The 11,346-nt window shown below is 48.2% G+C and overlaps 1 protein-coding gene across 1 annotated transcript; it reads right to left on the bottom strand.

Moving 5' to 3' along the window:
- Positions 1–235: 235 nt before the first annotated feature.
- LOC309328200 (uncharacterized protein C19orf81 homolog) lies at positions 236–9,717 on the bottom strand. Its single transcript, XM_081838248.1, has 6 exons — positions 8,154–9,717; positions 6,635–6,699; positions 4,177–4,267; positions 2,960–3,080; positions 1,583–1,722; positions 236–479 (listed from the first exon to the last, which is right to left on the bottom strand). The coding sequence occupies exons 1-6, from the start codon at positions 8,258–8,260 to the stop codon at positions 272–274; spliced, it is 732 nt and encodes a 243-aa protein (XP_081694374.1). The 5' UTR covers positions 8,261–9,717; the 3' UTR covers positions 236–271.
- Positions 9,718–11,346: the final 1,629 nt, after the last annotated feature.

Here is an 11,346-nt window from a genome sequence, read left to right as displayed (position 1 = left end):
GCAAGCCCAAGAGAGTCAGTGGTTTAGACCACGGCGCCACCCATGTCCCTATATGAAACACTGTACTGTGCTGGCAACGTATGAGAGGGGAAGTCCCGCAAACTGCCTCCAGGGGGTGCCCTCTTCCCAAATTTGCTCTCAGCAGGAGTAGCTGGCAGCTGGATTTCCATCCTACCAAAGGGGAGTCTCTATAGTGGCGGGGAAAGAAGCAAAATATAGACAGACAAACAGCGTGTTTCTCTCTGCTGCTGACAGTTCTCTTCCCAGGACTTCATATCCCATCCAACTGGTTCCCGTCCCAGTTGTCACTAAGGGTGTCCAGCAGGCGTTGGCGTGCGAGGGCCCTCCGGAGGTGCATGCGATAGTCCTCCATCACCAAATCGTCCCAGCGCCGCAGTACGAAGTGGTTTTCGCCCAAAGTCAGTCCCGAACACAGGAGCTGGTTCCGTGTTCGGAAGTCTGACACTGTGATCAGCCACCTGTGTGTGGAGATAGGGAAGGGGGAGATGTTTGTACTCTTATTTATTTAATAAAAAATACTTGTGGACTGCAACTTCCTTAAAACACACACACACACACACACACACACAAAAACACACACACGTGTAAATCAAGAGCTGCATACAGCAATACACACAGTGCCCCGCTTGCTCCTCCTGCCAACCCTAACAAGTACAGACCCTCCAGTGTCCCTATTTTCCAGGGACAGCCCCTGATTTAGAGAAGCCATACTGATTTCCTATTTGATCCTGGAATGTCCCGCTTTCCCTTAGGACGTCCCTATTTTCATCAGAGAAATGTTGGAGGGTATGGAGTTATCTGAAGGCAATCTGAGCCGTCTGAAGGCAATCCTGTATAGGGAAGACTTTAAAAAAAAATGTTTAATGTTTTATTATGTTTGGCGCTGTGGGTTAAACCACAGAGCCTAGGACTTGCCGATCAGAAGGTCGGCGGTTCGAATCCCCACGACAGGGTGAGCTCCCATTGTTCAGTCCCTGCTCCTCCCAAATCTAGCAGTTCGAAAGCATGTCAAAGTGCAAGTAGATAAATAGGTACCACTCCTGCAGGAAGGTAAATGGCATTTCCGTGCGCTGCTCTGGTTCTCCAGAAGCGGCTTAGTCATACTGGCCACATGACCTGGAAGCTGTACGCCGGCTCCCTCGGCCAATAAAGCAAGATGAGCACCGCAACCCCAGAGTCGACCACGACTGGACCTAATGGTCAGGGGTCCCTTACCTTACCTATATGTTGGAAGCCACCCAGAATGGCTGGGGCAATCCAGTCAGATGGGCAGGGTATAAACAGTAAAATTGCCTAACCCATGGGTAGGCAAACTAAGGCCCGGGGTCCGGATGTGGCCCAATCGCCTTCTAAATACGGCCCATGGACGGTCCGAGAATCAGCGTGTTTCTACATGAGTAGAATGTGTGCTTTTATTTAAAATGCATCTCTGGGTTATTTGTGGGGCATAGGAATTCATTCATCCCCCCCCCCAAAAAAAAATATCGTCCGGCCCCCTACAAAGTCTGAGGGACAGTGGACCGGCCCCCTGCTGAAAAAGTTTGCTGACCCCTGGTCTAACCTGTTCTTCCGCCCAGCCGTCCCACAGATCACATTGATGTTCTCAAACTGGATGCTGCGCAGGAGTCCAGACTCAAACGCATCTGGAATGGCTTCCTCTACTGCTGCCAGGACCTCTGCATGGTTCATCTCCTTTTCAGGCTAAAAGGCAAAGGGAGACTCCCAAGTCATCAGCTGCCATTCCATCCACTCAGACCACTCACTGTGAGGTGCAGCAACCTTCTTAAAGGAAGTCTACGAAATAGGAAATGTACAGCTGAGCCAGTCTTTCTTTCAGGACCTTCAGTTACATTAAACTCTGCACTGCACTCTTTTGCGTAAGATATTCTGGGCACCACGATTTAAGAATTGGAAGGGACCCCAAGGATCATCTAGTCCAACCCCCTGCAATGCAGGAATCTCGGCTTTATAAAGCATCCATGACAGATGGTAATCCAGCCTCTGCTTAAGAAGAAGGAGAGTCCACATCCTCCCGAGGGAGGCCATTCCACTGTCTAACAGCTCTTACTGTCTGAAAGTTCTTCTTGCTGTTTAGTCAGAATCTCATACCTTGTAACTCTGGTTCGAGTCCTACCCTCCAGGACAGAAGAAAATAAGCTTGCTCCATCTTACATGTGACAGTCATGTGACAGCAATATTGTCTTTATTGATTTGTACCCCACCCATCTAACTGGGTTGCCCCAGCCACTTTGGGCAGATTCCAACATACACACAGTAAAACGTTCAAAAACTTCCCTAAACAGGCCTGCCCTCAGATGTCTTCTTAAAGTCAGATACAGTGGAACCTCGGTTGTCTAACGCTTCAGAAGCTGAACAATTTGGAACCCGAACGCCGACAACCTGGAAGTGAATGCTTCCGTTTTCAAACGATTTTCAGAAGCCAAATGTCTTCCAATGTGCATTTTTCATTCTCCCCCCCCCCTTGATTCTCGGTTTTTGAACTTTTTGGAAGGCGAATGGTCTTCCGGAACGGATGATGTTCAAAAACTGAGGTTCCACTGTAGTTGTTAATTTTGTTGACATGTGATGGGAGGGCGTTCCACAGGGCATGTGCCACTACCGAGAAGGCCCTCTGCCTGGTTCCCTGTACCTTCACTTCTCGCAGTGAGGAAACTGTCAGAAGGCCCTCGGAGCTGGACCTCAGTGTCCGGGCTGAACGATGGGGGTGGAGACGCTCCTTCAGGTATACTGGGCCAAGGCTGTTTAGGGCTTTGGAGGTCAACACCAACACTTTGAAATGTGCTCGGAAATGTACTGGGAGCCAATGGTAAGCCTTTCAGGACCAGTGTTATATGGTCCCAGCGGCCCAGAGATTCCACACCCCCAGCCAGTTCCTCCCACCTCCCACCAGCCAAAGGATTCCTTCCTGAAGACTGACCGGACTCTCCAGACAGAGGCAAAGGGGCCGGGCAGCTGGTGGCTTGGGGAACTTGCGAATACACGGGATTTCCATGTCCAGTGCCTCATATTCTGCAATGATCCGCTTCAAGTATTGACGCCTGGGGAGGGGAAGTGTGGGGAGGGAGAAAGAAAGCAGAAATCTCTACACCACACTGTTGATTGGTTTTATCGTAGCTATCTACTACATATTTTGGAAACTTGTTCATTGTGCATCAACACCTTTTAAGGCAGAGCTGTAGCTCTGGTGGGGAGCGGGGGCTAGTTGGTTTTTTTGCCCCATGTGAAGCCTCCAGAGGGGGCCTCCATGTTTGTGTGTGTGTGTGTGTGTGTGTGTACACAAACGCACGTGGGGAGCTGTGCCAAACTGGATCTTTGACCCGGGTGAAATAAAAGCCTAGTTTATTTGGAAATATATCCCAAGTCTTCAGTATTCCCCCACCACCACCACCACCACCACCGACTGATGAAACCAAAGCTGGATAACCATTTCCCTGGAAATTACCACCCCACTGAGGACTATGCAATAATTCCTCAAACGGCAGAAGAAATTAAGTTCATTTGGTTATCATCATCATCATCATCATCATTTATTATTTATACCCCGCCCATCTTGTTTAGTTTCCCCAGCCACTCTGGGCGGCTCCCAACAGAATATTAAAAACACGATAAAACATCAAACATTAAAAACTTCCCTAAACCGGGCTGCCTACAGATGTCTTCTAAAAGTCAGATAGCTGTTTATTTCTGTGACATCTGATGGGAGGGCGTTCCACAGGGCGGGCGCCACTACCGAGAAAGCCCTCTGCCTTCTTGCATTTATTACATTTTTTAGCTCATCCCCCCCCCCCCCCGACCAAGAGCTCAGGAAGGGAGACAGCAAGGATCATCACCACTACTGGAGCACCAGTTGAGGATGGGAATGGCTGTGGGGAAGGTCTTGGGGGGAATATACCCGGGAGGCTCAGAAGGAATAGACCGCTCACTGCTGCCCTCAGAATCAGCCGCCTGAGGCACCTGCTTCACTCTGTCTAACGGTAGGGCCAGCAATGCCTCTGAATGCCAGCCACTGAGAATCATAGGTGGGGAGAGGACTGTTGTGCTTATGGGTTTACTGTGGGCATCTAGCCTGCTACTATCATGGGCATTTCTTACATTCTTATGACCCAGGAGAACGCTGACATAAATAGTACTTACGAGGTTTTACGTGGCGGGGGACAATGCTGTTCCAAGTCAAGGAAAAGACAAGAGGTTCCCTCTTCATTCTCGCTTTCCGGCAGAAGAAGGGCTGCAGAAGGAAAAAGGAATGATAAGGATCATCATAAAAATCACATATGGGGGGGGGGGAGAATCCTAAGTACTAAGAAAAACCCTGGTAGATAAGACTAACAGTCTATCACTTCCAGCATCCTGGGGATTTTTTCCCCACAGAGGCAAACTGGATGTCTCCAGCATGAAAGACCTGCAGTATGTTTCCGAGCACAATTCAAAGTGTTGGTGCTGACCTTTAAAGCCCTAAAGTGCCTCGGCCCAGTATACCTGAAGGAGCATCTCCACCCCCATCATTCAGCCTGGACACTGAGGTCCAGCTCCAAGGGCCTTCTGGCGGTTCCCTCCCTGTGAGAAGTGAGGTTCCAGGGAACCAGGCAGAGGGCCTTCTCAGTAGTGGCACCCGCCCTGTGGAACACCCTCCCACCAGAAGTCAAGGAAATAAACAGCTTCCGGACTTTTAGAAGACATCTGAAGGCAGCCCTGTTTAGGGAAGTTTTTAATGTGTGATGTTTAGTTGTATTTTTAATATTCTGTTGGGAGCCGCCCAGTTACACATTTGTTTTATTTGTTTGCTTGTTTATTTTTTTAAAAAAAATATTACCCAGCCTTCTCTTGCCATATCAGCCCCATAGAGGGTTACATTAAGATAAAACAGGCAAGAGATCCACACACATCTCTGCAAGGTCTGTAGAATAAAACAGCCTATCGTTTTATTGCTGGAAAACCCTCCTGCTATAGTCGTGCATTTGTTTACCTGGTTCTGTAGTTGGGCTATCAAGTCTCAGGGCTTGACTGAAGTTTTGGGGTTTTAGCCCCCTTCTCAGGACCACGAGGGGAAGGAGCTAAATCTGGGATTCAGGTAACCAGGCTATTTTCTCTCTCTCTCTCTCTCTCTCTCTCTCTCTCTCTCTCTCTCTCTCTCACACACACACACACACACACACACACACACTGCCCCCGACTTTATTTCCCCATTCTATAGATCAAACAGGCTATAGCCAATATGGTGCTCTCCAGACAACTTGAACTACCATCAGCCCTGGCCAGCTCCAGCCAGTATAAGTCAGGAACGATGGGAACTGTGGTCCAGCAGTGCCTGGTTGGCAGCAGGTTCCCCATCCCTGCCCTAGATGCTTGCAGAATTGAGTTCCAGCATCAGCCTGAGCCTTCTCCTGCCTCACTCCTGGCTGTGTTTCCCACCCCTCAGCTCCCTTCTCCCTCCTCCTCATTTCACTGCTACATTTTTCCTGGCGTGGGTTCAAACTCTACTGTTTTTAGGACTGGATAATTATGTTAAAAGCCAGCGCTGGCAGCACCAGCATCTTCTTCCCATGGGGTGCTGCAGGGAAAGCGGCAGGGAGAAGGAACGTGAGCAGGGCTTTGTCAGCTGAAGCCCCCAATGCTCAGAGAGGCCAAGAATGGGGAAGGGCTGTGGCTTAGTGGTAGGGAATCTCGTTTCCATTCAGAAGGTTCAAGCTGTGCAGACCAAGTCTCCCTATTTTCCAGGGACAGTCCCGGATTTGCAGAAGCCGTCCTGGTTTCTGATTTGATCCCAGAATGTCCCGCTTTCCCTTAAGACGTCCCTACTTTCATCAGAGAAATGATGGAGGTTATGTTAGAATTCCTGCTCCATGATTGCAGTCATGGGATTTTTGTCTTTCACATGACGGTGTGCGTTTTGACTCCACAGAGTCGGAAGTGTCGGAGACAGGATGTTTGTGTTACTGTGTTCCGTGAAGTGGGACTATTGTCCTTTGTTCTTTTTCTCTTTGCTGTCTGATGCTAGAGAGAGAGGGAGCCATGTTGCAGTGCTCCGTGTGTGTTTATATGTAAATAAAGTAGATTAGCCAAAACGCTGAGTTGCTGAGGTCTGTCACACAATGCTGCGAAGACTCTGAGGATCCCTAAGTGTGTCGATGTCTGTTGGCATCGGTCGCTGGGATGTTCGGGCAGAAGAAAGCTTATGAAGCTCCCGAACAATCAACCAGGAGGGAGAAAACATGTCAATCGGGCATGTGTCTCTGCCAGGGTCCTACTCGAGTGTAGGCTGAACTCCTGACAGGTTTCGGAGTTATGTGACTCCTGAGCCATCTGAAGGGAGGTTTTTTGATGTTTAATGTTTTATTATATGTTGGAAGCCACCCAGAGTGACTGGGGCAATCCAGTCAGATGGGCAGGGTATAAATAGTAAAATTATTATTGTTGTGGAATAGGATGCCTCTGTTTTCATCTGTTGGGGGATATGTCTTCAAGCAGGCCTGAGGATGACCTCTGCCTGAAATCTTGGAACCTGTTGCCAGTCAGTGCAGACGGTATTTAGCTAGATGGTATATGGCTGCTTCCTATGTTCCTAATAGTGTTTCATGTGTCTCGTGACCCTTACTTGGCTCCCACTGGATGCCGGAACTGGAACGCAATTTAGCCCCTTCATTCTCGTCTTCTTGCATCCTAGGGAACAGGGGAAAGCAACATGGGTTAAGCCTGCTTGGTAATAACCAAAATGTGACCTCCCCACTCCCCCAACCCCCCCCCAAAAATATGCTCTGGCTTTTGCATATGGAGAAAGAGCAGTTGTGTCTTCCACACCTTTTAGATTCTAAAATTAAGAAGGAATTTCTCAATTCCCACCCCCAAATAAATTATTGCATTGATGTAACCAGCGGTGGTTGGCGTGCCATGGGTTTGTTTATTTTATTTATTTCATAAAACTTACACACTGCTTGATTGTAAAAACCTCAAAACGGTTTACACAACAGGTTGGTTAGTTTTGTGGGCAATTGCACGGCCGTCCGGAGTTTGCACTTCCAGGCAAGGAGGGAGAAGGGACTTGGTTGTGCAAAAGGCAAGGAAGGCCAACAGTAGGTGGCGCCAGAAAAGCTAGTGACAGGCAGAGCTAATTGATTTTCATTTTATCTCAATACTCATCCTATACTGGTCAATTGAAATAAATGTGTTTTAAGCATGTGACACCAGAGGGCGCTGTAGAGCAATGTAAAACCATCACTGTAAAATTGCATTGAGAGCTGTATATTTCTCTTTTTTTAAGTGTTTTTACAGTCAATATAGATCCAGCCCCTACTGAGTTCTACAAAGGCAAAATGCAGACTAAGGAGAAGGAAGCTTACAGTCGGTTTCAGCCATCCACGGTTACGGTTTAAGACAGCAGGCAGGAGGAGGCTAGCAAAGGGCAGACCGGTCAAACACCGCTCCCATATCTGCCATAATAAACCACTGGGTTTCATGCCACATTTTAAATAAGCAACTGCACAGATTAACTTATGGAACTCTCTGCCACAAGAGGCAGCAGTGGTCACTAAGCTTACTTGGCCTTGGAAAGGGGATTAAGGCAAGCATATGGGGAAGGAAAATATGAATAGCTGCTAGGCATGATGACTAAATGCTGGCTCTGGGATTAGAGGCACCTTGCTACTGAGTACCGGAATAATAATAATAATAATAATAATAATAATAATAATAATAATAATTGCTAGCTGCGCCTTTGGTCTTAGCCAGCAGGGTTCTTCTTGGGTTCTTCTGTTCTCTTTTTTATTTTTGCCCTCCCCAAAGCAACCCTGATAAATTAGTAGGAATCATCTCATTTTACAAGGAAGAATAAGAAGCGGAGATGGAAGCACACTGAGCCTTTTCTGACGTTATCCCGCGCATTTTGAAGCAGCCATACATGTCGTTATGTTTCGCCATGGGGAGCCTGTGGGCAAACACAGCCTCATCCCAGGAACTGATCTCCCCTCTCCCCATTTCACATTTGGAAGGATTCGCCTGTTAAAGAAATTCGGCCCAGTTTGCATTTTAAATCACGAAGCCATACGCCCCAATTTGCACCCCCACCCCCTCCAATCAATAACGTGAGCCAAAATCCAGCTACCCTTTGAAAGCCTCACCTCTCCAGATTTTGTGATGCAGTCCTCCAACCGCAAAATGTGTCTGTTGGGGGAAAGCTTTCATACGAATTCAGGTATTTGCGTGACAGCGACATACAGGAATGCATTACAGTATATCAGTGGAAATCGCTTGCAAAAAAAAATATGTGTACATTGGGCAAAATTCATAACATACATAATATGCATGTGTCTATTGAGAGAGATCTGCACTAGAATGCTGAGGAATTTGCACTGTGACTTTTTCTTTTATTTTACAGTTTTGTAAACCTATGGGGAAGTGTGGCGACCTGGATTGAAGACTGAAAAATGAGAAAAACCAAAATGGACAGATTCATCCACTCCTGTTCTCCATATAGATCAGGGACATCATGTTGGGAGACATTTACATTGCAGGGAGGAGGATCAATTGTCATGGGGAGGGCAATCAGGGCTTGCACAGAAAGAAACCAGCTGCATGGGTTGTTTTTTTATTCCCAACACGTTTTGATCTGTACTCTTCCTCAGCAGGGTAATAAGGACTGTTCTAAGACAGGGTAATAAGGACTGTTTAAACATGCTTCAAAGCAGCAGCTTAACTCAAGCCGCCCCATCTGGCTCCTGCAATCAAGGCAAATTTACTTTGACATGTGTTCCAGTCCTTCAATCACAGGGTACTGGAGCGCCCAGTGCCCCAGTTTCCAAACCTGGCACCTCCAGTTAAAAAAAGGACTCAGATAGCAGATAGACCTCTCTGCCTGAAGACCCACTGCTCACCAAGCTTTGTTTCCCAAACTTTGTTTCCCAGCAGTTGTTTATACTACAACTCCCATCATCCATAGCTAGCAGGACCAGTGGTGAGGGATGATGGGAACTGTAGTCCCCAAAACAGTTGGAGTCCCAGGTTTGGGAAACCCTGGAGCAGATCATGCTACAGGTGTGAGGAACCTTTGAACCTCCAGGTGTTGTTGAACCACAACTCCCATCATCCCTGGCGATTGGCTGACTGTGGCTGGAGCTGATGGGAGTTGTAGTTCAACGACTTCCCATAGCTTCTGGACTGGGCTAGATGGACAAGCCATCAGCCGTGGAATAAGGCAGATTCCTTGGAACAGGACAAAGGGTCTATCAAAGAATCTGACCGCTCAGTCGGTGGAGCAAGAGACTCTCAATCTCGGGATTGTGGGTTCAAACCCCATCTTTGGAACAGATCCCTGCATTGTAGAAGGTTGGACTAGATGACCCTCGTGGTCTCTTCCAACTCTACAATTCTATGATTCTGTGAAAAGAAGATAACCACAAAACCACAGCAATATTGGAATTGGAACTCAGCTACATTAGTGAAGAAAATGTGCTTTATATGAGTTATAGCACTGTGACACCAGGTGGCTCTGTGGAGTCCTGTCTTTCGCCAGCGTGATTTCCCTTAATGAAGTTTACAACGCGTTTCCTGAAACGCATATTTTGATGGGTCTAGATCCAGCCTTACAGTTGATTCCAAGGTCCTTCTCTGCACAAACGGAAACCTAAAAAGGAACTGAAGTTTATATGCCCCTGCACCCCAAAATAAGCTTTAATCTATCTCAATAACACAAACATCCCATGCCCAGTCAAACTGGGGGGGCTGCAACACCAATTGGTACATGATGAGCCCAAATGGCACTTACAAAGAAGGAATGGAGGAGGGTACACCTCATGATAAGCTTTGGGCCACACCATAAACCTTAGTTCCTTTCAAAAAGTCTACTGACTGAGATCTTTTTTGAACATTTGTGCAAGTACGGAACTGGGAACTAGTAACCAAATTCATAATAGTACACATAGCTAGGTAGGGATAGGAAACCTGTGGCCATTGAGAGGTTAAAAAAGGGTAAAGGTAAAGGACTCCTGACAGTTAAGTCCAGTCGCGAATGACTTTGGGGTTGCGGTTCTCATCTTGCTTTACTGGCCAAGGGAGCTGACGTTTGTCCGCAGACAGTTTTTCCGGGTCATGTGGCCAGCATGACTAAGCCGCTTCTGGCGAACCAGAGCAGCACACAGAAACGCCATTTACCTTCATGCCAGAGTGGTACCTATTTATCTACTTGCACTTTGACGTGCTTTTGAAATGCTAGGTGGGCAGGAGATGAGACCGAGCAATGGGAACTCACCCCGTTGAGAACCACCAACCTTCCGATCGGCAAGCCCTAGGCTCACCATCCCTGGCTATTGGCCCTAGTCACTACAGCTGATAGGAGCAGGAATCCAACCACATCTGGAGAGGCACAAGGATCCCACACCCCTGCAGTAAACCTGCCCTCTAGCACCCGCCACCCAAACCACTCAGTCACTCCCCAAAACAACATGGCATCCTCTGGAATGAATAGGCTATGGAGGCAGATTCTCCCAGTTCAAGGCCTCCACAAGGCTGGCATCCCTGCCTAGCCTCCTCCAGCTAACCTTATCTTTTTTTTTCTGGTTTAAGAGGTTTCAGCCTTCCAGCAGGCCAACAGCAAAGATTCAAAACCAGTTCCGGGGTTCCAGAATGCTGACTCTGCTGCAAGGGAGGGGGATGTAGAAGATGGGGAGACTGCCAGCAGGTGGAGCCAGAGCCAATGGCACGCAGAGCCAGCTCATTGTCAGAAGCGAGCCCGCAGCAAATCACACAGAGTGGGTGAAATTAACTCCTTATTAGAAATGCAGGAGCCACACAGGCATACTGGGCCTAATGAGCAGGTAGGTCTTGCCCCCTCCCCCATATGAGGCAGTTGCAGAAACTAAAGTTCCCCACCTTCCCACAGCCACCTAAGTCTATTCCCCTCCAGGGTTTTTTCCAAGCAATATGAGACTATGCCAGTGTACCTGCCTTTGCTCCTTCCGCTTCATGCCTCTCCTGGTCCCGGGAGACCAGGAGGGAGGCGAGCTCGTTGCAGCAGGAGGGGAGATCCCTGTGCTCCTTCAGCAGCCTGACTCACCTCTGCCTCTTGGCCTCTCACCTTCCCTGCTGATGTAGTTAGGTTAGGCTGTGTTGTTTAGTTGTTTAGTTGTGTCCGACTCTTGGTGACCCCATGGACCAGAGCACGCCAGGCACTCCTGTCTTCCACTGCCTCCCGCAGTTTGGGCAAACTCATGCTGGTAGCTTCGAGAACACTGTCCAACCATCTCGTCCTCTGTCGTCCCCTTCTCCTTGTGCCCTCCGTCTTTCCCAACATCAGGGTCTTTTCCAGGGAGTCTTCTC

Source organism: Podarcis erhardii (assembly GCF_964252035.2).
Source record: "Podarcis erhardii genome assembly, chromosome: 13".
Taxonomy (NCBI): domain Eukaryota; kingdom Metazoa; phylum Chordata; class Lepidosauria; order Squamata; family Lacertidae; genus Podarcis; species Podarcis erhardii.
This window is presented reverse-complemented; position numbering and strand designations above follow the sequence as displayed.

Excerpts from the sequence above, each read along its gene's own strand:
- LOC309328200 (XM_081838248.1), bottom strand. The coding sequence starts at position 8,260 with ATGCATTCCTGTATGTCGCTGTCACGCAAATACCTGAATTCGTATGAA. Across the intron at positions 3,081-4,176 it reads CCCCCGCCACGTAAAACCTC|GCGTCAATACTTGAAGCGGA; the intron begins GTAAGTACTATT and ends TCCCCTCCCCAG. Across the intron at positions 480-1,582 it reads ACGGCTGGGCGGAAGAACAG|GTGGCTGATCACAGTGTCAG; the intron begins GTTAGACCAGGG and ends CTCCACACACAG.